At 38.3% G+C, this 27,217-nt stretch overlaps 1 protein-coding gene across 1 annotated transcript; it reads right to left on the bottom strand.

Moving 5' to 3' along the window:
* Positions 1-13,976: 13,976 nt before the first annotated feature.
* Positions 13,977-26,984, bottom strand: LOC137024974 (gastrula zinc finger protein XlCGF57.1-like). The gene is made up of 3 exons (XM_067392958.1): positions 26,833-26,984; positions 25,998-26,150; positions 13,977-16,826 (listed from the first exon to the last, which is right to left on the bottom strand). Exons 2-3 carry the CDS (start codon positions 26,080-26,082, stop codon positions 15,853-15,855), a joined length of 1,059 nt encoding a protein of 352 aa, XP_067249059.1. The 5' UTR covers positions 26,083-26,150; positions 26,833-26,984; the 3' UTR covers positions 13,977-15,852.
* Between the last annotated feature and the right edge of the window lie 233 nt (positions 26,985-27,217).

Here is a 27,217-nt window from a genome sequence, read left to right on the forward strand (position 1 = left end):
AAAACATTTGTGGTATCCTAATGCGTATCCTAATGAAGAAGGCTCACGTGGAAACTAGTTATTTTACCTCATAACTTGTTATATATATGGATATTTTTTACACAAACACATCGTTTCACTTCAGGAGGCCTTTATTACCCTCCGGAGCCATGTGGAGCACATCTTTATGATGGGTGGATGTGGACGGAAGCACTATCTTCAGCTCATACTCATTGAACCCTATCACTGCCATTATAAAGCTTGGATGCATCAGGATATTTATTAGTATTTCTGTGATTATGTTCATCAGAAAGAAGAAAGTCATGTACACCTAGGATGGCTTGAGGGTGAGTAAAGCTTAAGCTAATTTTCATTTCAAAGTGAACTAATCCTTTAACTGCTGCAGGTGAAATGGGTGGTGGTGATTAATACTCTGGAGATTGAGATTGTTGTGGCTGAAGTAGGTACATAAATAAATCCTTGTGAAGAATGAAGTAAAAAACGACAATAATCATGTCATAGAGTATGAAGTAAAAAAAATCCTGTCAGAGATTATCCAGTCAGATATAGGAAACGATTCTATTTAAACTATAATTCTGTTATGTTACTGTTATCATGACAAATGCATTGTCTAAATAAAAAAAAGATAAAATGTCTGTCATGAGAATAGTGACATAACATAGGCCTATGTTTGACAGGGCAGTCCATTTTTTGAGACCCATTTTCACTTCACAAAACTTTTTATCGATGATTAGTACCTCAATAAATAAATGAATAAATAAATACTGTACTGTCAGAGATTAGAAAGTATCAAACTATGATCCTAGGTTGTCATTACTGATGTAAAGTTCCCATTCTCTGACAGGATAGTAACAATAATTTAATATTTACAATTTGTTGATATTTTTCATAACCAAAATTACATATTCTATGTAATAATAGATACGTATTCATAAGTATTCTGTATATTTTCTCTTACCCTCAGGATGGCAACACAAAGCCCGTACAGTTGCCCAACACCAATTCGGTGCAAATGCGTTGCCAATAAGACCACCAGAAAGGCTGTAACCTTCACAAACATCAACATGGAAATTTAAGTGGAAAATTATCAGATAAAAAGTTTAAGTGCTGCAAGTGATGGCACAAATTTATATTTATATATATATATATATATATATATATAATATATATATATATATATATATATATATATATATATATATATATATATATATATATATATATATATATATATATAAAAAACGACGAAGAGCCAGAATTGGATGATTACACTAGGCACATGCTATGCTATGGCTACCAAAATGTATATTTTGGCCAGACATCTACTAAATTCAGGACAGAACCACTAACCCTGGACAAAGCGGCAGAAAATGCTGCATGGGAGGCCATTTGTCCACCATCTGTGTGAGTCACGGGTGAAGAAGACCTATTCGCCAGGGGAGACTATCTGAGTCTGTGAGGGGGTTAATAAACTCCTTCTGAAGCGAAGCATTTGTGTAAAAAAATATCCATATTTAACAAGTCATGAAATAAAATATCTAGCTTCTGCCAGACCACCTTCCATATTCAACTTATGAAAAAAGTGTAAACTGGTTTTGCGTCAGTTAAGCTTTTTCCATAAGTTGAATAGGGAAGCTTTTTGAACTACAAGAGTTTTATACTTTCTTTATAAGTTTATCAAAATACACCTTACCTTAATATAAAGTGGTTTTTAGTCACAAATATAAATTATTTTTTACATAAAACCAACTATTTCTTTAAAATAATTACTTTCTTGAGGTGAATACAATGGAATTAATTGACATGCTTTTAAACATGCTTTTTAAATGGCACATGAGTTTTGGTAACGGGACTGAGAAAACATGCATCCATTTTCTGCTTTGAAACCTTGTAAAAAAATAAATAAATAAAGTGGCCTGAGATTTACCAATACATATTTTGAATAGTTAAATATGTGTAGTGTTAGATTCAGTGTTGAAAAAATGATACAAAAAAGAAAAAAAAGTTTAATTTTGAAGAGTTACAACAAGCAAATGTCACCCATTTGGTGGCATGGCCCTTACAGCAGTCATAAACCCAAATGTGTACAGCTCCATTTTCTGATAATATAATTTGCATATTAAAGTGTTGCAATACATTTAGTGTACTAATAATAATAAAAGTAAATGGTGGTCTAATTATTTTATTATTTTAAATTATTTTAGTTTATATTTATATCATTTAACATTGTTAACTAACATCACATGAAGATACTGTTTTTCCTCCAAAAACCAGCATGATTACAAATGTGATATTGATTTTATACAACAAATAAACGATTCAATTCAATAAACAATTATTTATTAAGTGACTTACATTTTAGACACAACATTATCTGTTTTTGCTCCATTTCATCAACGAAAAGTTCCAAACAAAGACACAGGACTATTTTACTTGCACATGGCGTGTTTCATTACTGAATGAATGAATCAATCAGCTTTTTGAATGAATTGGTTGATAAATGATCCAATGACTCGCTGCTTCTTTCCTGAATTAATAAGCCGTTTGAATGAATCTGTTGAATCTCAATGACTCACTAAATAAAAGAAACTTTCTGCCACCTATGGGTGGTTTTAATTTCACATTTAAAGTAGTTTCAATTTTTTATTATTTCAAAAATAAATGTATTCAACGTTTTATGTTTAAAACGAAGCATTAATAATGTCCATTATTAATTTGCTATTAATTGTCATTACTAATCCCCTGTAAGCTATTTCAGATGCTGCTTCTGTATTTCCGCAGCATTGCAAAGATTAATTTTGTTACTGAATTCATCAGCTCTGTTGGGTTTTGTATCTCTAATTTAATTTGATTAAATGTAAGAATTTGACACAAAAGATGAAGAATACATCTAACAGACAGCATTCCTAGAAAGTTTAAAGCTGTTATGACAGCAATTTTTTGCTTTGTAACTAAAAAACATCATCATTGTCAATAGGTTGTTTGCACATGACGTCACAGCAGCAGCGCGAATGAGTCTGGAGGGCAGGGAGTGATTTTTCTATATAGGAATTCTATCAAAAACCAAAATTCGTATGTTTTGCGTCGTTTATGATTGCTCAAATTGCTAAAATCGAGAACTCAGAAGGTCTTTATATTGTTTAAATAACTTATATCGTTTTTTAACTTTAAAAGTTGTCGCCTTTAATAGCGTTTTGCGCCTGCTGATACTAAAATAAATATGGATACCTGATTACCTCATTTGTTTTTGACTTGGTTAAATATCCACATTCTTCATGGTATCGTTTGCAGCGAAGAGAAGCTATTTTATCCCATTGAATAATAATTTGGTGTTGTTCACTTCAGTTTTGTAGAATTTCGTTCACAATGTTGATGTGGTTACCATGAGAACAGTGTCACGCGCTTCTGCTTCAGCCATCATATGGTAGAAAATGTCCGAATAAATAAATAAATGTTTAACAAGCTGACAGAAGTCAATTCAACAACAAAGACAACACTTTCAAAAACACTCAGCTATGTGATTATTTTATTGAGTGATAGGGAGTGAGTTAAATCAGTGACATTATTAGATTTGATATACGGCGTCTTCTCGTCACCTCCTCAACCTGCTTCCCTTAGTGTGTTTTTACACGTATAAAAGGCAACAATTGTATTACACCGTCCAGTTTTTTTCTTTGAACGATGATGTGAGCTCCTGTTGCAATTCTCAATTCAGCATAAATGACCTACAATGGTGACATTTTTCACAATCGTGACAGAAAATCAAAAATACTGCCCTAACTTCACTAGCAGAAAGGCAGCGCGATATAAACAAACCCAGAATAGAACTGAACACAGCATGACGGCAGCTTCACATCCTCTATCTAACTCCTCGATGGCAGGAAAATCTTTCAATTCAATGGAAAAGTCACTCATCTTCAAAACCTAAAGATCACATCCAACATATGTTGTGATTTTTTTGTTTATACCTTTCTAAACCAGCACAGAAAGGACTTTTCTCCATCTCGTCCATTTTAATTTTCACTGCTTGCCCTCCACTGGAATTTCGCACGTCACCAGAACCACATGATTGCAAACAACCTATTAAGGCTTGTGATAATGTAATAATCATTACTTATCGATTAAAAGAATACAGTAAACTGTTTTATGTGGGGTCATTATTGTAGGCTATGCCGACATAGACAAGAATCGTTTATGAATTTTACGTATTAGAAAATCAAATCATTGTTATTTTATAAACATGAAAAACAAAAGTTAATTAATTAAAATCTTACTTCGTATCTGCACTTTTCCACAAGAGAATTGGCAGTATTAAGTCAGAGTGACTGACTGAGCTGAACACATGGCACAAATGCAGCAAAACTCCTGCGAATCTGCAGTTTTAATAACTAATTTAGTAACTAATCTAAACTCATCTGATTGGTTATTGGTGGTACTAAAAAAATTTTGTTGTCCCCTGAAAGATACAAGCATTTCATGCCCTTGTCTGTAGCCATGTCCATAATGCTGGAGTCAGATGAGGGGACTTGGAATGGTGGCTGTATTGGATCCATGTTTTAAAACTGGATTATTAGGGACGGCACAGTGAGCAATCAACTCTCAGAGATTCACAAACTGTTGGTGGAGGAGGCAGAATGCAGTAATGTGGAGTCTTAGGGTGCTTTCACACCTGCTTCATTTAGTTCGGTTGAATCATACCAGAGTTCGTTTGCCCCTTTGGTGCGGTTCGTTTGGGCAGGTGGGAAAGCAGCAATCGCACTCGGGTGCGCACCAAAAGCGGACCAAACAAGCGTACCGAGACCTGCTTGAAGAGGTGGTCTCGGTACGCTTTCAAACGAACTCTGGAGCGGTTCGCATGAGATGTGAAAGCAATCGACCCAGTTAACGGACCAACGAACCAAATGATATCATTTTCATAACGGAAAATATGATACAAAAATCAGTAATGTCAGATTCTGTGAGTGAGCACATTATTTACCATATCTGAAAGCCAACGAGCGCCTCTGGTGTGTAATTACACTTCTCCGTGCGAGAATGCTGTCCCGACGAAGTCTCAATTCCCGCTCTGCTACATTATAAAATTCAAATGGTCTCTCTCGACAGACACACGGACAACAGGTCGCCTACTAGACAGCGCTGGGAAATCCAGAGATGGAGAGAGAGAAAGAGCGCGGGTTTGAATTTGCCGCAGCAAATATGAATTAACTGCGGGAGAGAGCTACATTTATAAAGTGTTTGTGTGTGTCTCGACAGTTACAAATAAAGCCACAATAAACTCATGGAGCGAACTTGTCAATCATTATTTTGATGGATGACGCAGAGAAAATTCTGACCAATAAGAGGACAGTTTTACTCCCATGTGACTTACCTTAACGCATTTGGTACGCTTTGAAATTTTGCCTTGTGAAATCGAACCGAACCAAGAAAAAAAAGCAACATTGTAACAAATTTAGTCCCTGTTTCGGAACAAAACAAGCGATCCATAGGTGTGAAAACACCCTAAGGACACAGTGACTGAAGTGCTGCCAAGAAGGCCCGCATTTTCAGCTCATATGAGAGCAACTCAAGTGTAGTTGACACTGCCAAAGGGGAGATGGAGTAGTACCTTGGTTTATTGAGAAAAGGCCTACAGGAAGACATCCTAGGATTTTGTAAAACCACTGCTGGATTGCTCACCTGACTAGCCAGGTCGCCCACAAATTTTTCAGCATCCCCAGTCTATGTTTATACATAGACAAAGAAGCCAATGAGAACAAGACACATGAAACACATGGACGGTGGGGCCATGAGTCCACTGGACTATGCCATCAACATGAGCCTCATTTCCACATAACTTGTGGACTTAATGGATGCAGCCACTACAGTAATTGTTTTACCATTCTATCAGGAACTGTAAAAACATAATCGTTCAGTGGAAAGCCATCAACATGCTGAGCATGATTTCGGATCAGGCATAGTAGAAGTAGATGAGCATGATTTAAGATCAGATATCCCGGAAGAAGATGAGCATGTACTCTGTGACCTAGTACAGACTGATCTGTCTTGCAACCTTACTGACAAACAATGAATTGAAGTTTTAAAAAAAGCCTTTGCTTGTTTTTTTTTTTATAAAGTGTGAAAAACAAACAGTGCCAGCAGTTGTACAGAAAAGTGTTGTAGAAGATCTCATAACAGTATGCGACACATTTATCACACACAGAAGCCACGGCTTTTCATCTGAAAAATAAACATTGAAGAAGTCTTGTTTTTTGAGCAGTGCATTAAGAGCATTAGTTCTGAATGGATACTGGAACAATACTAGGTCAAAGAGCTGGATATGATACAACCCATTGAGACAGGCCTATGCTGCAAAAGCTTGCAAAGAACACAGATGTCTGGACTACTCTCAATAGAGCCTAATCTGTAAATTATGAACATTTCTGAGCAAGTAGGAAGCCAGGGGTAATAAGACTAGTGGATGGCCCATGTTCCCAATGATCGGAGCAGAAATGGGTCAGATACCCGAACATCACTGCTATGGGCTCCATCCCTGATGAGCCAGGAGGCTTGTGGGCTTATATTTATACTAATAATTGTATTTATTTATTGTATATAGTTATTACAGCCTCAGGCTTGTTTGTTGCCAGTCCGACAGCATCTCTCTTATGCATCACATGTGGAGGACAACACCAAGCCAATCGATCATGAGGTGGTCTGTCTATTTACTTGCATCACAAGGTCTAGGGTACACAAGGTAAGTGCACTGCTGAGAAATCAATGTGTGCAGAGTTCTTGAGCCACGAGAGAGAGAGAGAGAGAGAGAGAGAGAGAGAGAGAGAGAGAGAGAGAGAGAGAGAGAGAGAGAGAACGAGCTGTCTGAACCAGTCACTGCTGCTTCAAGGCACTGATCATGTCAATAACCAGAATGGGACTGTAACTCTGTGATGCCCTGATATTACAGTATCTCGTCCATAAATGTCAATAGTGATGTACTGTACAGATGGTTCTTCACTGCAATTTGAACAGGGCCAAACTCAGGCTTCATGTTGCATGTGTCGTCAGTGATCCAGTGACTGAAGAGAGTCAAACCAGGAGGCAGCAGCTATCGTCTGTGTCATCTGTTCAGTCATGTTTTGTATTTTAATTCCTGTTCTTTTTTGTCTGTTATTGTAGTTATTTTATTTGCCTATTCATATATATATGTTTTAGTGATAAAACATCTATAATAGAATGTATTGTTTGTGTTTAAAGTCCGCGTGAACCGGAAGTTGCAAACAACTTTTCTCCAGTGTTGTGACGTATTCCCAAGTGAAACGGATTATTGAATAGAGGGCAGAGTTTTACTTTAGCGCTCCTTCTCTCCATCTCTCGCTCATAGCAGACTAACGGTCAGAGGGGAGTCGTTTAAGCGATTTCAACCCAAGCTGTCATACTGACATCACAGAGAAGGGCACTGTTACAGAGGGAATGAACATTTTCAGATTTTGATTAAATATTACCACGACAAACAATTTTTTTGTGTGGATTGACTTGCATGGATGAAAACTAGCAATTTGAGCTAACAAAATAAATACGTTTTTGATTTCATGTGTACGATAAGACAGAGTGCCAGGCTGGAGGAGCAAAGTTGTGGCCCAGACATGCACACTGATGCAGATGGCCTGGGCTGGAGGAACTGGCGCTGGAGAGGATTGCTATTCAGCAAAGACTGTTTTTCTTCAGAGAGGAAGTTGGCACAGGCAGCCGTCTCCACTACACTAAGCGACGAGATTTAGTGGCTCAGGCGAGTGGAACAAGACGTCTACGACAAGTCCAAAAATTTCCATGTGTCTGGTGAATGAGGTTTTGTCAGTGACCTGCATCTTTTTAGTCACGTAACTGCCTGTTTCCTGTTTTCATGCCACAGTAACCCTAACCCAGTGACGTGAAACCAGTAATTCAATGACTCAAGCAAGTGGACCCAGACGGCTACGGCAAAGAGAGGCTGATGCCCGTCTTCATGCTCTCCTCATAACAGGAGAGATTTTTATGTTGTTTTTCATTGTTGTGTTTTAGAGTTCTTAGTTTATTGCTGTTTTTTGTTATGCACTGTTTGTGTATGCATGGTTGCCGCATTGGTTCCTGCTAATCTGACCCTTCAGCCCTAGTCGCCGCACTATCAACTGATGCTAGGGGCCGTCCTTAGCCTCCTTGCTAGTACGGCGACTGCAAACGGATATCCAACAGCAGCAATCTGCTAACTTTTGTGTTTGTATCTAGTTATTGTACTTGGATTAATTTTGTTTATTCTCATATAATTAAGGTTTATTGTTATTTTGTTGCTAAAGTGTGTTCTTATCGTTTTGATAACTTTCTGTTTGTAATTTTTTTATAGATCTAGTTTTTTCAGAGTGACTGTTAGTCTGTTTTATATTTAATAACCTTTCTGTTTGTGTTGTAGTTCTTCTGTGTTTTTATATAAGTTAGGCTGCCACATTCGGCTGTCTTTCTGGAGGAAGAAAAGCCAAAGAAAAGCTAGGGATACCAGGTATGATCAAAGCCTGTAACTTATCCAATAGGATAACCTACCTGGAAGCAGCAGTATCTTCAGATGGCTCGTTCTTTCTGTGATTCGTGGCTCAAGTTCTCCGCACTCTTGGATTTCTCAGCAGTCTTGTTGCATTTACTTGTGATGGAGTTTGTCCTGATTGTTTCAGGTGAATACAGCAGCACCAGCATGAGTGAAGAAGTGTATATGCTACTTCCAGATCAACCAGGTAGCCCTGGATAGAGAACTGTGACACGCCGGATTCCTACATGCGGATCTCGCTCTGCTCGGGCCCGGGGCTCATGGGTAGGGGAAGGAAGAGGAAGAAGTAGAGCCTGTCAGTCAACAGGTGGAAATGAAGTAAGCTTTGAGAGCTCACAGCAACCTCACTTCTCCGTCCAACATGTCGCTGGCCAATCATCATCATTATCAACACAAGGTAAGTTTATTTATTTTTCTAACTGGATCATCACTAGTACAATGAGATTACTTTTTACTCACTTTTTATTTACATTTTCTTTACAGATTCTCCTCTTGCCAGAACATTGATAAAGAGAGTGATCAGATATGGACTTGCCAATCCGAAAAAAATAAAATCTTTAAAATAAGTCTTTAAGCAGTGAACACGATTTAGTTATCCTCTCTCTTCTTAAAAAGAGAAAAAGAAAGAGGAAATATTGGGTCCATCCATTCCCCAGATAGCATAGAGAGAAAGGAGAGTTCACCTCATCAAGAAACTGCGTGATTATCCTGAGCGTTTCAAAGTTTACTTCAAGATATCAGTGGCTCAGTTTGATGCTTTGCTACTGGCACAATCTGACTTTATAGTTTGTCATACAATACTACTGCTTTGTGCTGTAGAGGATGTGGATCAACTTGTCAGATGGCATTCTGGATTTTTGCGTTTGCATGCGGTGGCTCTGATTTGTCAAAACGTCTCTCAAAATGCATGCCACGGATGCGAAAAACAAACCTGAGTCGAATATTTTTATGACGGACGAAAGTTTCGGAGGAAGTGTGTAAACGTGATTGACATAACGTGAGGTCAAATTTATTTTTTAACATGCAAAAATTTTGCATGTGAACTTTGGACTCAGTGTGCAAAGGCCTTTACTATTCTTTTGAGGTACTATTTTGAGGTACTTTACACTTCTTGAATCAGAGCCTTAATGTCATGTATCGGCAGTACTGTGTCTCGTCTTCTCTTGCTCCCTGGCCTTTCTTTCAGCTCGTTCTATTATCTTCCTCTCTCCACAGCGTACCTCAATATCCAGCTCCTTCAGCTTTGTTGTTGCATCAGTCAACGTCGCAAATGTTTTCTCTCCGGTGTTGAGTTTCAGTCTTAGTTATGCCGGGTATATGCATTTTGCCTGTATTCCCTTCTTTCATAGCTGTTTGATGACTTCGTAGACTTTTGCTCTTTTCTACTGAAGGTCAGGAGAAGTAGTCTTGGTCGAAGAATATTCGTGAATATTCGCAGTGAATCTGACCCTGGCTCCATGCTTGCCTGATGATTGCGTCCTTTACTGCTGCATCCAGGAATCTTACATTGATCGACCTAGGGGGAGCCATTAGGTCCACCGGTTTTGATGTGAAATGTGCCCTCTCGATCTTGATGTCTATTCCTGTCTGTATTTTAAGTAGGTCATTCAGCAACTTCTTCACAAATCCTGTTGTATCTTTTCCTTCACTTCCTTCTGGTATCTGGTATATTCTCATGTTGTTACGCCTCATTCTGTTTTCTCATACTTTGCGGTAAGGTCCATATCACGGTAAAGCAGGTACCTTAGCGCCCTCTGGTGTCGCATTGTTGTATCTTCCCTGGTACTTATTCTCTCTTCCGCTTTTTCAATTCTAACCTCGTGTTCACTTAATTGAGTGTTCGCATTTAGCAGGTATTTGTGTGTATAATAGACTAATGAATATGTTTGTGCAGTGGAACCTGATGCTGTGCAGAGCAAGAAGATATTGTCATGTGAACAAGTGGAGGTGAACTTTCACTGGCTGACAGCTGTTCAAGGGTCTTCCATAAGAAATGGCTGTTTCATCAAAAGCACCCTCAGCAGTCCCAAGTAATGGAATATTTGTCCATAAGTGGGATTATTCTGTCAGAGACTGTTATCATCTGGGAATCCATCTCCTTGCTCAGTGTATGCTGTACGAATATATCTGTGCTGTAAAAATTAGTTTACTGTTTGTCTTTCTGTTTATGTAATGTTAATGTACACACTGTTCTTTCTTGTATATAGGTATTTTGCATTGGATCCTGTGGTGGGTGAATTCTGATTAATGGTCTTTCCTGCTGAAGGACTTGAGGGGGAATCAGCTGTTTCTGCAGGACACTGGGCATCTGGTGATGAGGGGTCTTCCTCCTCCTATTGGCCCGTAAACAGGAATTTCAAAAACACCCTTGACAAGCCCCCTGAAATAATCAGGCCTTTATTTTTAAGCTTTCATTAAGTGATGAGGGATTTTTTTGCTAGACAAAGAGCAGGAGAAATACCAAGCAAGTGTTTCAGAGCCAGCAAAAGCTGAAAAGAGTGACAGCCTGCAGAAGTGACAATCATGGTTGTGAACTACCCACTGTATTCAAAGCACAATAAAGTCAGCTAGCCTTTTCCAAGGCCCATATTTACTAAAATATAGACCTCTGAGAATCTATACTCTGGTCTAATTTATATATGCGATCAGTTCTCCTTGCGCCTGAATACACGCACACACAGATGTCAAAATGCATCGTGTGAAGTAGCCTATCTCGCGTGAATACAGTCGGCTATGGCTTAAGTGGACGTAAACAGTTATAACGTCCATGCATTCAGCAGTACCCAAATAAATAGCTGTATGTCATTAATGTTAATCAAACATCAAAAAATGTTAAATAAATGTATACATGCTAAATAAACATATCTGAAAAAAGATTTAAAAAAAAATACTATTTGTAATTTTGTTTCTTTGTTCTTTTTATATAGCCTAACAAAAATAACTGCATGCCAGCTGATATATACAATGTATATTCTTGATTTGGGTGGTCAATCATTTGTAAGTTTGAAAGGGTTTTAATTCAAGTAAAATGACTCAAAATCTAGTAATTTAAACATGCCAAAGTCAACTTTAATTATATAAAATGTAATTTCCCAACAGCAAAATTGTGGCCAGTGAAAATGCTGAGTGGCTAGTAACTTTGGTGAGCAAAAAAGTTAATGTGAAGCCCTGTATATATATATATATATATATTAGTCAAACCAAAATGTATGCAGACACTGTGAACATTTCATTCATTAATACAGTTTATTCACTATAGTTGAATAGTTAAAAAAAAATATGACAAGATCTCAGAGTTAAACGGTGTCAGAAATGAATCTTAATTATGTCAGATAACACTTAAGCAAAGTGATCAAATCACACAGGTCAAAGTGTCTGAATAATAAAAAAAGTGTTATGGTAGTCTGGTAGTCCAATGTATGAAGAATTTTTGGGTATAATATGTCACAATTTACTTTATTTTGCTATCCTCGCTTACATAAATGAACTATAGTGTCCTGCACCCACTAGTTAAAAAAAAAAAAAAAAAATATATATATATATATATATATATATATATATATATATATACACGTGTGTGTGTGTGTGTGTGTGTGTCAGAGCATGTGAGCGGAGCGCAAGCTCAAACCAGAATACCCTTTGTGACATGCAGTGACATCGAAAATATGTGAAATAAGTTTTTTCTAGTAGACTAGTAGTTGCTCATTTAACCCACAAGTTGACTAATCACATTTATATTAATTTAATTTCTTAAATACTGGAGAGTATAAACCATAAAAATGAGCATTTGCGTAATAATCATTACTTTTGCTGGTTCTTTATGGCAAGCTTTATGACAAAAACAGCAAGGAGACATTTTAATTGTTTATTAATAAAGAAATGTTTTCTGAATCCGTGTCAGCTGCAAAGATGAAGTTGACATTGCTGACTCCCATCTCCGCATAATGGACACACCTAGAGAGAGAATGTACATTTCATTTGGATTATATGATCAGAGTAACCTATTTCTCTTTATTTTTCATTTAAAAGTAGACATTTCAAGCTTTCTATAGATATTTTTCTCATGTCTGTGACTGAGGCAAGCAGCCTACAAGCTGAGTTTAAGACGCGCGCCAGTGATCACGCCAGCCCCTCCATTATATTATTTGCTATATTTGCTTCTTATTTAATAAATCCAGGTAATTGGTTGATGAAACATTGATTAAAATTAAAATAAATTTTTTACCAAACAAAATTCACTTAAGAAAGGCTTTCTACAAACAAAACTTAATGAAGTGGTCAAAATCATGTTTTTACTCATGCTGTTCACTTTTCATAATCAAATAGATTAATTTAAAACATAACATAGGACTATTTAAACATTAATATGAAACTACGTTTTCTTTAATGGCTACCAACATGTAGTATAGTACAGAGAAATTTCATGTCGTGACCAAGAGCAGATCATGAGTCACGAGTCGGATCAAGCAGAATTTATTTTTAGACTTATATTTAATATTTGGGGCATCCAAGTTATTTGACATTTAATTTTTTTTTTAAGTAACACAATAGTTACTTTTCCTGGTAATTAGTTACTTTTATAATGATGTAACTCAGTTACTAACTCAGTTACTATTTATGAGAAGTAACTAGTAACTATAACTAATTACTTTAACTAACATGCCCAACACTGCACATTTATAAAAGCAACCTAAATGTCCTAATTGAACTAAGGCCTAATCCTGGCTTAATCTATCTAAGCCCTGCCTGTGAAACCAGGCTAATGCTTACTAATGCTTTTAATTCTGAATTCATGACTGAAATTCATGAATACCTTCAGCACTATGCAGATATTGGTGAAATTACGAAACAAAAGTTCAATTTCATGAAGATTGATTAGCCATTTACCTCATTTATATGCTTTGTGAGATACATAAAGATCTGACCAGTCCTCTAGAAAGAGAGACTTCAATGTCTTCATTACCCTCTTTTGTAAAAGACTCCATCTTAAAAATGATTGAATTGCTTGACGAAACACTTTTTTTGTCATTTATAATGTAGACTCTGTTAACATCACCATACCACATAAAATATTAATTGATGCAATGGATGTTCTTCTAAGAAATTCACATCAAAATAAAAAAAGCCCCAGTATTGATTACATCAAAAACACTACCCAAATTGGTACTTACAAAGAATTTCTTTAGATACAAAGATGACTTTACCATGGCTCCAAGCTATGCAAATTTGTATTGGGCTACTATAACAAATGCATATTTTCAATTGTTTTCATAATCCCTTATTCTTACACATTACACTTTGGCATAGGTATATTGATATTTCCATACTATGTTCCGATACTGAAAAAGAACTGCTACAGTTTCATGGTTTTCTTAAGGTAATTTATGAACATCTTTGAGTTACATTTAGATATAATTTGTCACTTGTCAGTTTTTTAGCACAACGAAAGAATTGGAAAACAAAAATAGTAAAAAAATTTAATCCACAACGAAAAACTCAGTAAATCATAGGAGTAAACATAAACACATTTTAAAATCCTCTTGACTACACTGCAAAAAAATGCTTTTCTTACTTAGATTTTTTGTCTTGTTTCCAGTCCAAATATCTAAAAATTCTTTAAGGCCCACTGAAAGATAGTTGGAACGTGCAGCATTATTCAATGTGTTGTAATATCAACTGAAACAGGAAGACAGGGCGATATATCAAACAGCCCCGCCCATTTTTTTAAATAGCCAATAGCGTTTTGTGTTGCAGCTTGCCAGAGCCATTAGACTCCTGTAGAACCTCTGTTTCCTTCTAATTTCTAACCGTTTCTCCTCATAATATCCTTTATATCACTTATTTACAGCATTCTGTACATAATTAAAATGGGTCTGATACCTTTTGTGTGCTGACTCGTGCATATGATCCGCTCTGTGCTCTCGTGCCTCTGGACTGGAGCAGACTGCTCGCATTGCAGCGATTTATGTGATACTAACATGAAAACGGACTTCATTCGCGTCAAAGGAAAGCATATTTATACTGTCTGAATCGTTCCCTATTCTCTATATAGTGCACTATGTGCCATTCACCATGTAGAGACTAGTAAATGTGTGAGCAAATGACCGATTTCAGCCGAGGCCTCAGCGTCTAAGAGTGTAGGAGGAGGCGGGACTTCAGATTCTAGAGAGCATTTGATTGGACCAAAGATTTGACGAGAAACTAAAGTGCGATGTGATGTCATGAAAATCCATGATCCATTTTAGCGGAAGTGAGAGACTTTAAGTTTTGAATGCTTATATCTCCTAAATGCAAATTTTGTCATTGTTTTGGAACACACCAGCTTATTCATAACCTTAAGGCTAACATATTCATACTAAAAGCTAAAAAACTTAAATTTTGATTTCAGGGGACTTTAAATCAAGAAGGATTTTCTAGACAAGTAAAATTATTGTCTTGTTTTAGTAAATTTGCTTGCCCCATTGGCAGATTATTTTGCTTGTTTTAAGGAAAAACTCGTTTAGTTTTGACTTATTTTTCCTTGTCTACAAAATTCTTCTTGATTTGATATCCTTTTCCAGTTCATAACAACAGTTTGCTGAGGCCATCTGCTGCTCATCCTTGGTGCCAGGAGTGTGGTTAGGGCTTTACTTCATGCCCTCATACACTACTAGCAGCCCCACAAGGACAGATGATGTTGCCGACTCACGCACATGGTCAGACTCACTGTGGAGCTCAGGCTCCAGGGCAATAGCTGGCTTCGTCCTTCTGTTTAGGCTCAGGTTTACGCTCTGCGCACAGTGGGTGACGTGGCTAGCTGGACTCTGGGTCATAGTCATTACTGGACAGTTCATGCGTAGGGTACATTGTAATGTGTGTTAGGATGACCATGTTCATCAACCACTACCAAAGACCCAGGAAAAAACTCTGTAAGAATGTGTATTTTTGTTAGTAATGGCATCACAAAGAACACAAATAGGGTCTCACATTTGCATCAATTTTCAGGTGGACCTTTAAGATTGAATACATTCAGAAAAATTTTGTCTTCCACCAAAAAATTGTCTTCCATCAGAATGCACAATTTTTTGAAATTTCTCTATTTTGTAAACCTAGAATGAGTATTTCCTTAATGATGGCTCATGGCTTCTCTCTTACATGATTCCTAAGGTGTTTCCTGTCTGGAACTTATACCACACTGATGACAAATAAAACAGTTCTTTCTTAAGTGAATCCTCATGTGGTACTTAGGGTTACGTTATATCTGAAGCTCTTTTCACACTGACCACATAAAAGACTTCTCTCCACTGTGAATTCTCATGTGGACTTTAAGGTTTCCATGCTGACTGAAACTTGTTCTCTCCAGTGTGAATTCTCATGTGCCTGTTAAGGATTCCTTTTCGTTTGAAACTTTTTTCACAGTGTTGGCAGGTGAAAGGCTTCTCTCCAGTGTGAATTCTCATGTGGACTTCAAGGTGTCCTTTTTGAGTGAAACTCTTTCCACACTGAGAGCATGTGTAAGGCTTTTCTCCAGTGTGAACTCTCATGTGGACTTTAAGGTTTCCATGTTGATCAAAGCTCTTTCCACACTGAGGGCATGTATAAGGCTTTTCTCCAGTGTGAACTCTTATGTGGACTTTAAGGTTTCCATGTTGATCAAAGCTCTTTCCACACTGAGGGCATGTGTAAGGCTTCTCTCCAGTGTGAATTCTCATGTGGACTTTAAGGCTTCCATGTTGCTCAAAGCTCTCTCCACAATGAGGGCATGTGTAGGGCTTCTCTCTGGTGTGAATTCTCATGTGCCTAACAAGGCTTCCCTTTACAGTGAAATTTGTTCCACACTGTTGGCAGGTGAAAGGGCTCTCTCCAGTGTGAACTCTCATGTGGTAATTAAGGTTTCCTTTTCGGTTGAAACTTTTTCCGCAATGTTGGCAGGTAAAAAGCCTGTCTCCGGTGTGAAGCCTTATGTGGACTTCAAGGTTTCCATGTTGATTAAAACTCTTTCCACACAGAGGGCACATGTAAGGCTTCTCTCCATTGTGAATTCTCATGTGCCTGTTAAGGCTTCCTTTTTGAGTGAAACTTTTTCCACACTGATGGCAGATGAAAGGACTCTCTACAGTGTGAATTCTCATGTTTTCATCTTGATCAAAAGTCTTTCCACATTGAGGGTATGTAATAGGCTTATCTTCATTGTGAATCTGTGAGTAACTGAAAGATTTTTCTTCAGTTATGTAATTATAATAATCTTTCTCCTCCATTTCATTCAGTGCTTCACTCTCCTCTTTCAGCGTCCTCAGGTCTAAGGAGAAAAAAACAAATGAAAGTTAATCCCAGTTTAATGGCACATAGCAACAGACATCAAAATATTTAGACATATAAAGCATCGAAACCAGCAACATAAAACTAGATCCTATATCCCCTGAGCTACTGAAAGTATTACATGTAACCTCAGAGCCTCTTCCCAATATTGCTAACTCTAAACATTCTTTAGGACACATCCCAAAAAACGTTCACTCTGGCAGTTAACACTCAGGGGTCGGTGGTCGCTCCGCTGATACCGCCTCTTTTTTTTTTCTTACTAGTGCAAAAGAGACTCAAAATACTATACAAATACAAATAAGAGTTATACATCATTCAAATCTTTGAAATGCCTTCTTTTATTTGTGTATACTCACAGTAAAAACAAATTGTTGTGCTTTTTGCAAAATAAAGAAAATATCCGGTTTTAAATAATATAAGTCTACTTAAAAACAAATATTCTGTAATCTGTGTGAAAAGAGAGATATAAGTCGATCGCGAATCACCCCATTATCCAGTAATGCGGCCAACAACGAGCATGCACTTTTCAAATGCAAATTCTGAGTCTATCCATACAAACAGTCAACAACGCCCACATCAACTCGAAAAAATGCAGTTTAATCAGAATCATGTGTGTTTCATTGTTTTGAGATGCAGTGAGGAATACTTCTAAAAACATTTAACTCAGAGGAAGAACGTGACTGGTTTAAATCTCATTTCGAGGATCAACTTCATTAGGCCGATGACTGACTTTCAAAGTAGTAAACTGATCGATAAACTAGGATATTATTAAGTCATTGAGGAAACTATAAAACAAAATCTGTCAGAGAACAGGTGAAGTACAGCTATTTCCTATACATGCCAACCAGAAGTCTCAACAGGATCTCATTGTTGAAAGGTATAGCTCAGGTAAGGGCTACAAAAAAAAATCCTAATTATATATATCATGGAAGACAGTAAAGACAATCATCAACAAGTGGAAAAAGTATGGCACAATGGTGACATTAACAAAAATGTCTCCAGTCATAACTGTAATCATACCGAACCGACCCGGCCCGACTATTATTTTGAAAGTTGGACCTGAACCCCTGCAGAACCGAGAAATGCCATAAATGTACTACCCGGACCCTAAGTCTGGACCCGATCGGCACATAGGTCTATTCCACATCAAATTGCTATTAATAAGTCAATAAACAAGTTGCGAAAATAAAACGTGTTGTCTTATTAGTAGGCTATAGCTTTCTCTCTTGTACCTGACTGTGATGCACTTGCCAAGAAAGTTCATCCGTTATTCCTCTCTTGCCGATTGAAATGCTTAATCCACTCATTATTCCAGCTTTAAAAGTTCACTTGCTGTCACGACAAATGCGACTTTGCAGTTTTGCATTATTTTGTTGTATCTTGAGACTCAAGTCAACTCACATAATAAAATAACTTTGACTGTTTGCCCTTTTGAACTATAATAACGATTGCTTGTTCAGTGACATGGCCGCTGACGTTAGCATTACTTATTTGCGGTCATTTCTGTGCTTTCTGAGCCGAGTCTGACCAAAACTTTAGATATAACAAGACGGCATAATTTCATTATAAAAACGGGAGAAAGAAAGCGCGCTCGCATGAGACATGCGCGTTAGCTGGAGCAACCTGAAACATAAGCTTTAAGTGTCACAGAAAACATTCGTGTGATAGTTCATATTTTGTTAATGATTTGAAATAGCTAGGCTATGTTATTTAAATGAGAATGTGCAAGGCTACAAGCAGTTCTTGAGATTTGAAGTATGTTTGCATTACTGTTGCACACGATAGGAATAGTAAAACTCGATGATCACCGTTTGCTTGCATTAACTCTGCCCGCTCTGCTGGGTCCACTCGTGTTTTTTCACCTTATTTCCCGGCTTATTCTTTGCAAGTTACAAAACACGCACAGCGCTGACTGACTCCCAACACGGCCGGGTGATCTCCGAATCAAATCGGCTCGGGTATACACACAATGTTAATCAGACCCGGGAACCGAAGTAATAGATTAGGACCCGACCCGGACCCGGCTGACCATTTAAAATATAGTCCCGAACCTGTACGGATCCCGGGTCGGGTTCCGAGTCCTCGGGTCTTCTTTGTAGACCTCTAGACGACAGTCCATGATGTCACTACTGGAGTGCCAAGCTCATATGCCCTGAGGCAAGGAAAGTCCTTTCTTCCCTAACTTGTGGGCCCAGCCTTAGGCACCAATGGCCCAGGAGCAGAGCTCTAAGGCAGTGGTCTTAAACTCCCTGCAGAGAAGCCCTGCCCTCTTTAAAGCCCTGCAGAGTTTAGCTTAAACCAGCTCCAACTTACACCTGCTTGGAAGTTTCTAGTAATCCTAAAGACCTTCATTAGCTGTATCAGGTGTGTTTAATTATGGTAGGAGCAAAACTGTGCGGTGCTGTGGCCCTCCAGGAACTGAGTTTGAGACCAATGCTGTAAGGTTTAGCTATGTCAGCTTCTTTAACTTGACACAGCTATTCAGGAATACTGGCCTACCACTACAAGGAGCAAACACAGGGATTTTTATTTAAAATAGCCATTTACCCTCCTTGATACAAAGAACTCCAACCTCTAGGAAGCCACAGGGGATATACAAATCTACCAACCCAGAACGATAGGGGGAAATGTCTCACACCTTGCCTGGACAAGTCCAGGTCCCCAAAATTCCCAGCACCTTACAAGCCTTATAACAAGAAGAGCTGCCAGAAAGCAAATTAACCCCTACTTGCCAGGTTCTAAGAGATCGGTTTAGTCTCCTACAGGGAGTAGAGGCCCCTATTTTAATACCCCATAAAAAGGTAGGTTCCCTTTCGAGGGAACTCGCACTGCATCCAGAAGGGGGACGCTATGGGAACGCCCTCAGCGTGAATGCGTCTGATGAACGTGTGTCAGCTAGTCCAATGGCGAGAGTGAACGCCACCGGCGGGTGACGTCACGACCAGGAAAGTATAAATACACATCCGGAAAGACCGGCTTCAGCTTTTGTGCCTCAGCAAAGCCTGTGTTAAACTGTCTCTGTCTATTTATTGTTGCTTGTCCTCAAGCATTATATATATTCTAGACAGGAGCTTATTGGCGAGCAAATAGCCACTTCAGTCGTGTGTGCTTCCCTGCCCTCGCTACTATACGAGTGGGGATAGATGCGATTTATGTGTTGTTTTGTTTGAGAGCAGAGCATGCACATCAGCTCTTGTATTGGGATCTGACAGTGTTCATTCGTAAATTTCCCGATGTGATGCACTATCGAGATTTTTAGCTCTGCTCCTCTTGGCTTTTTTTCTCGAGGGAATAAAGTCTTAAGCAAATAAAGAATCTAGTGGCACGGATCTCGCGTCTGCCGAGGCGACGCATAGATTTCATGTCTGCTAACTGCAATAAAAGATTCTAGTGGCTCTGATCTCGTGTTTGCCGAGGCGTAGATTAGGGTGTGCAGACGGCAGTTATAAATATTCAACCAATCATTCAGACCGTGTACACTTGTCTGGTGGTTCACTGATTCATTTAATTTGAGGAATTAAATGGGATATTGCCTGGTTTTTAAAATCTATATGTCTGCACTAATAACTCTTTGTTTAGCCTTTCATCCAGACCGTTTTTACCTGTCTGGTTGATATGTGGCTGCATTTAATTTTGAGAGATTAAATGAAATTTGATGTGTGTATGACCTATATGCCTATATATATATATATATATATATATATATATATATATATATATATATATATATACACAGCTATGGAAAAAATTAAGAGACCACTTTACATTGATTTCTGAACTTGGAGTGGTCTCTTAATTTTTTCCATAGCTGTATATATATATGTATTTAGCATTTCTTTTCAGACCAAATTAACTTGTCTGATAGATCATTTGCTGCATTTAATTTTGAGGAATTAAATGGACAGTTGGCTGTAATTTTTTAAAAGAAATTAAAATAACACGACAGAAATTAAAGACAGAAATTAAAATAATACATATTTATCTGACTTTAAGTAGTTAGATTCATGTATTAGTTCAGCCTTTCATGTAGATCCCGACGCCTGTGGTGTTAGGCTTCTTGGTGCAGCCCCCTGTGGGGTGGAGCGGTGTACACCTCAGTATACAGTGCTCGTGCCAATTCGTTGCCCTCAGGGAACCGATCTGCCAACCCCATCACTCTTAGTGCTTTGGGGTGCAGTGGTTTCCAGCAAGCTTTAATTCAGCACTCACTCAACGCTGCTTCAGGTTCGCACCCTCCGGGGTAGGGTCGAAAAGCAGTCAAATGGGTTATTTCCTGCCAGTGTATTTCAGGTCACCAAATTGGCTACTCTAGGTATACCAGAGACCAGCCTTGAAAGGCTGGTTCCCTTTTGTGGATTTTCTGGCAGAGTTGAAGCTTCTGCCAAAAATGTTTCTCAATGGGCAGGCTCTGGTAGTGGAACAGAAAATAAACTATTTTGCGAAAAGAGCTACAAAATGGGTTCCTCCTCCCAGCAGAGAGTTAGGGTTTTTTGGGCCGCTACAATTTTGTTCCAAAGAAAGATGGAGGGTTGCGTCCTATATTAGATCTTAATCATTTGAATCAGTCAGTCAGGAGACTTAGGTTCAAAATGTTGACTCTAAACCAGATACGAGGACTGGTTTGCTTTCAGGGGCAAAGTATACCTATATTAGGTTCTTCCATTTGGTCTAGCTCCATCACCCCACACGTTCATGAAATGCGTAGATGCAGCTCTGGCTTGCTCAGGCTGCAGGGCATACGCATTCTGAACTGATAAGATGACTGGCTAATATTAACGCAATCGGAACAGATGGTCAGTTCAACATTGAGATGTTGTTCTTGCTCATAAAAAAATTGGGGTTGTGGCTGAATGCCAAGAAGAGTGTGCTTTCTCCATTACAGAGAACCACCTTCCTGGGCATGGTATGGATTCAGTGATGCTGCGGGCCTGCAATCTTTTCAGTCACACAGGAGATATAACTAGGCCAGTCACTCACTGTAAAACAGTTTTCTAAAACTGTTGGGTCGGATGGCAGCTGTGTCCAATGGTGATACCTTTTGGCCTGCTGTTCATGAGACCCTTACAGTGGTGGTTCAGGACCAAGGGTTTTCCCTGAGGGGAAATCCACTTCCTATGATCAAGATCACGCAGCGGTGTCTCCACGCCTTGGTTATATGGAAGAAAAGTTGGTTCCTGTCCCAGGGCCCTGTGTTGGGAGCTTAATATCAATGAGTCACTCTCATGGTAGATGTTTCTCTCACAGGCTGGGGAGTGGTAATAGAAGGCCGCTCAGCTCAAGGGCTGTTGAGGAGTCATCTTTCGTGGCACATAATTGCCTGGAGATGATGGCGGTCTTCAATGCGTTGAAGTTCTTCCTCCCAGACCCGAGAGGTCATAGAGCTGTCTGGACAGACAATTCATCGATGGTCTCTTATATAAATCAACAGGGGGGGGTTTGCATTTGCGCCCACTATCTGGCGTACCAGATCCTCCTGTGGTCCCTGGGGAAGATGCTCTCCTCAAGAACAATCTTATCTTATTTCAGGGACCTAGAATATAGGAGCAGACATTCTGTCGAGACAGGAGCTAAGGCTAGGGTAATGGAGACTTCACCCCAAAGTGGTAAAGCTCATATGGGAGATTTATAGCCACGTGGAGGTGGATCTTTTGTGTCTCAGGATATGACGCACTGTCCACTGTGGTTAACCCTTACGCATCCAGTTCCTTTTGGACTGGATGCCAGGGTACAGACATGGCCGAGGCTACGTCTGTAAATTTTCCCCCCAATTGTTCTGCTCCCAGGAGTTCTGGACAAAATTCGCCAGGAAGGGATAAGTCTACTGCTAGTAGCGCCTTACTGGCCAAGTCGGATATGGTTCTTGGACCTCGTATCTCTCCTCGACGGCTCTCCCTTGGAGATTCCGATCAAGAGAGACCTATCTCAGGTGACGGGCTTGATTTTTCACCCCGTCCAGAAGTATTGAACCTGTGGGTTTGGCCCCTGAGGGGGCCCAACTCATAGTATCTGGTCTCTCAACCTGAGGTTGTGGTGACCATACTTTACTCCAGAACTCCAGCCACAAGGAAACTATCCTCTGCGTACCATGTCCCTGTGGATTGTACAATTGTGGGGTATAACCCTTTTAGGTATCGTTTCCTTCGTGGCACTTTGAGGCTGAGGCCTGCAACATGCACTAGGGTTCCTGCTTGGGAGTTGGCCTTTGTGTTGGAAGGCTATCTGCAGCTTTATTTGAGCCGCGTGACTCTGTCTCAGAAAAATTTCAGAAGTTTTGTGTGAGCACTGGACACCTAATTTCCACTCGGCTGCCCTGTGGAGAACGTCAGATCAACTGATTGTTTGTTTGGACTACGCAATTAGGCGTCTCCCTGCGTCCATACAAATGGTTAGCAAGTGGATAGTTGAGATCATTTTACTTACGTATGAGGTCTCTGGTCAGCAGTATCTACTGTCTGTCAGAGCTCGTTCTACTAGGAGTATGGTGGCCTCCAAGGTCTTGATGTTGGGGGTTTTCCTCAAGGAGATCTGTGATGCAGCAGGCTGATTCTCGCCACTCACGTTTGTGAGATTATCTCGGCCTGAATGCAGCTCCAGGCTCATCAGTGCTCTTGTCTTAGTGTGCCACAGTTTCACACGGACAGGCATTTTGGAATTATGGCGTTTTGGGATATCGTTCCCATAGCGCCCCTTCGGGACGCAGTGCGAGTTCCCTTGAAAGAGAACGTCTCAGGTTATGACTATAACCACAGTTCCCTGAGAGAGGGAACGAGACACTGCCTCGCGTTGCCATTCTCCCTGCATTCCTGTGATCGATTTGTTTCGGCACTTTAAGCTGAAGCCGGTCTTTCCGGATGTGTATTTATACTTTCCTGGTTGTGACGTCACCCGCCGGTGATGTTCACTCTCGCCATTGGACTAGTTGACACACGTGCATCAGATGCATTCACGCTGAGGACGTTGCCATAACGCCCCCTTCAGGACGCAGTGTCTCGTTCCCTCTCTCAGGGATAGTCATAACCTGAGATGATTCCAGGCTACACTCAACCCTGAAAAACCCTTTCCAAAGGAAGCCTGCTAAGTGTTAGCTACAACCCTCAATTAGAGTTTGAACGACTTCAGATTTTTTCAAAGTTGACATTTAGGTGATTAAAGTCGATTAATGATGTCATCATCGGCTGGTCAACTTTACTGAAAAAATAAGGGGGCGTTCGTACAAAATGCGTTTTTCTATTCCAGTGCGCTACGTTTCCATTGTTTTTCTATGTAAATACAAGCTAGACAGACATGTATATGACTGTTGCACTTGCGTCTTTTTCAGCATCTCACGCTTGACACATACTAATAACGTGGCACTCAAGTCAAATCACTTCATTAAAAAAAAAAAAAAAAAACATGTCTTGAGACGTTGCATTTTTTCCCTATTCTACTGCCCACGTTTTGCGTTTGGAAGGAGGAGGGATGTTACTTCTCTGCAATTTGGTCTTGTTTAACGCATCAAGGAGAATGTTTTTCTTATTGGCCTTGATGTCTACCAACTACAGATGCCTCTCCATGGCCACCACCACTGCCAATGAAAAACCCATTGACCCCTTTTAAATGTTTAAATCAAAGGGTGGAGATCATGTGTTATTATTAAAAAGCGCTGGGAGATAGAGAGAAATCGCTGTAATATATTGTAAGAAACATTTGTTGGCACAGATTTCTTTGTTATAGTAGATATCAGATCAAACAGTACTGATGTGGAAACCAGGAGAAACCATGAACAAACAAGTTTTAGAAGGCTTTTCAGTTCCAAATCACCAACATTCACCATGGATTAAATGTAGTAATCCTATTATTCATTTCAGGGTTCATACAACATTTTGAGAGTGAAATTCAAGCATTTTTTTTGCAGGGACTTTCAAGTGCTTCACACTTTTTCCAGAACTTCAATGCTCTAAATGTGATCTAATTTAAATGTTATTTTTATTGTGATGATCAAAAACATTGTTCATCCTTCAAAGATGGAGAACCATTTGTAAAAAAATAAACACAGTTGCTAACCAACACTTTTTATTTAAAAATAAAAGATGTGAAATTACCACTACAACCAGATGGCGGCAGGGGAGTATTTATTGGCTTTGTTAGTACTTATTTCCTCTTTCTAATATTTTTTTCTCACATTTCGCTTTTGAATTTATGTTTAGACATTTTGAAATCACTATTATAAAATTTCAGATCATCAAGAAATATTTTTTGTTAAAGTCTGGCACTTTTTTGTACTGAAGTATGAAGTAGGAAAAGTTGCAGTCTCATGAAAAACAAAAGATTTTCTTCAAATTTTGAGTGGATTACACAGAAAGCAAGTAAAGAACGCTTTTAAAATCATTGAACTGACTGACAGCATCAGTATGACACAGAAGAACAATTGTACATATAATAAGAGTAGAATACATATATTTTTTCCCTATAAAACTTTGTTTTTTGCATGTTACTGTAACATAATTTTATCTGCATCTCAACTCAAGCTCATTGCTATACTGTCAAATGTGCATTTCCAAGAAATAACATATAATATTATTAGTAACTGCTCTTATTAATGCAAAACAATAGTAATTGTATGATTAAATTACTTGTATATCCCTACTTATAATACATTGCTCATATGTTAGAACTTCACCTAAAGAAAAAATATTTTACAAAATCAGCCAGCGGTTCAGCAGTTTATCAAATGTAAAGTTGACTACTCACATTTCACAGTTTGCTTTTTGTAAGATACTGTTGCATAATTAAGATTTATAACAGTTTTAACTGATTTCAGTTTACAAGTTTATTTTGGGTTTAATGTTACACACACATATATATATATATATATATATATATATATATATATATATATATATATATATATATATATATATATAATATTTTTAGGCTATTTATTTTTTTTCCTGATTTAATAACAAATGTCCAATGTGGAATTAGGGTTTTCTCAAGTGCCTTTGAAGGCAGTATTAGTATTTTTCTTGTCATATGATCTCAACATGTCTATTCACATGAGGGACCCGTTCATGTCAAATAAATTATGACACTCTTATGATATTCTTCAAAAATATCATTCATTTCTGTAGAGCTGGACATTTTAATGTTCAGCTTTGAGAATGAAACCAACCTGTTTGCTCCTCAGTATCTTCTTGTTTCACTCTGTATGTTTCTTCAATCCTCATTTCTGCACTCTCTTCTTTAATAAACGCCATCTTTATAATAGTGTGTCACATGGATTTCAGCTGCTTCACCAGGAGGTTTTTCTCTGTGTTTGGACACTCTGTCATGTTTAAGATGAGAATGATTAACAGAATTAAAAATAAATCCAAATCTAAAAACTAAATCTCTGAGTGTGTCTCAATCATCTCCCTAGTTCAGTAGTCAGTCAGATTGAGAGTTAATGGCCTTAAATGGCCTGATTAGCCAAATACATGGAACGGAATAACAACAATAACAATGTTTTTGTGTTTTATCCGTAGTAAAAACAGGATTATTGTTAATCCATGGAAATCATAAGTTAATAATGGTTTTATTATAAACCATAGTTTAAATATGGTATTTGTGTGGTTATACTGGTAATCAATATGCCTAAAACATGGTTTTACTAAAATAAAACAATGGTTAATTTTCGTTATAATGCACTTCATATTTAGTTATTATTTATATTTGTATTTAATGATTTATAAAATAGTCTTTAATATGAATAACAAACTAATTGCAAATGTTTTCATTAAAGTGTAAAGTTGTCATTACACATTTGTGTTCTCGTTGCATTTACACTGTTTTGACCAGCAGGTCTCGTCAGCGCGCGGCGATTCGAATCAGTGAATCATTTTGCGAATCAATTGTTCAATTAAGTCTGAGTATAGAAAAGCTCCGTTTCTCCAATTACTGCTTGCCAGTGACCGAATTCGTGTTTACAACGAACTGATTCACGATATAGGGAACAAAATGAGACGTACCTTTTATGTTATTTGTGTGGATGCGCTTTACTCACAAAATAGCCTTCATTAACGTTAAATAAAGCATTACAATGTTCAACAAGTAATTTTTTTACAGAGCTTGTGAAAAAATATAAAAATGGACTGAACAGCTTGATTTGATTTTTACACATAAACTGCTTTTAAACCAACCTTTCTTCAGCCGAATCACAACAGCGCGGCGCAACCTTATAACGTCACATTACTAGACCAAAATAAAAGTCCCATTCACGCGCTACTGTCTAAAATCTCAAGTGCATAGGAAATGACATAGAAAAGTATTTAATATTAAAAGAAAATATTAAGAACCACTATTGAAACAGTGTAAGACTCACCAATGAAACAGAGTTGGTAATGCAGAAAACAT

The sequence above is a fragment of the Chanodichthys erythropterus genome, chromosome 8 (genome assembly GCF_024489055.1).
Source record: "Chanodichthys erythropterus isolate Z2021 chromosome 8, ASM2448905v1, whole genome shotgun sequence".
Classification (NCBI taxonomy): Eukaryota; Metazoa; Chordata; class Actinopteri; order Cypriniformes; family Xenocyprididae; genus Chanodichthys; species Chanodichthys erythropterus.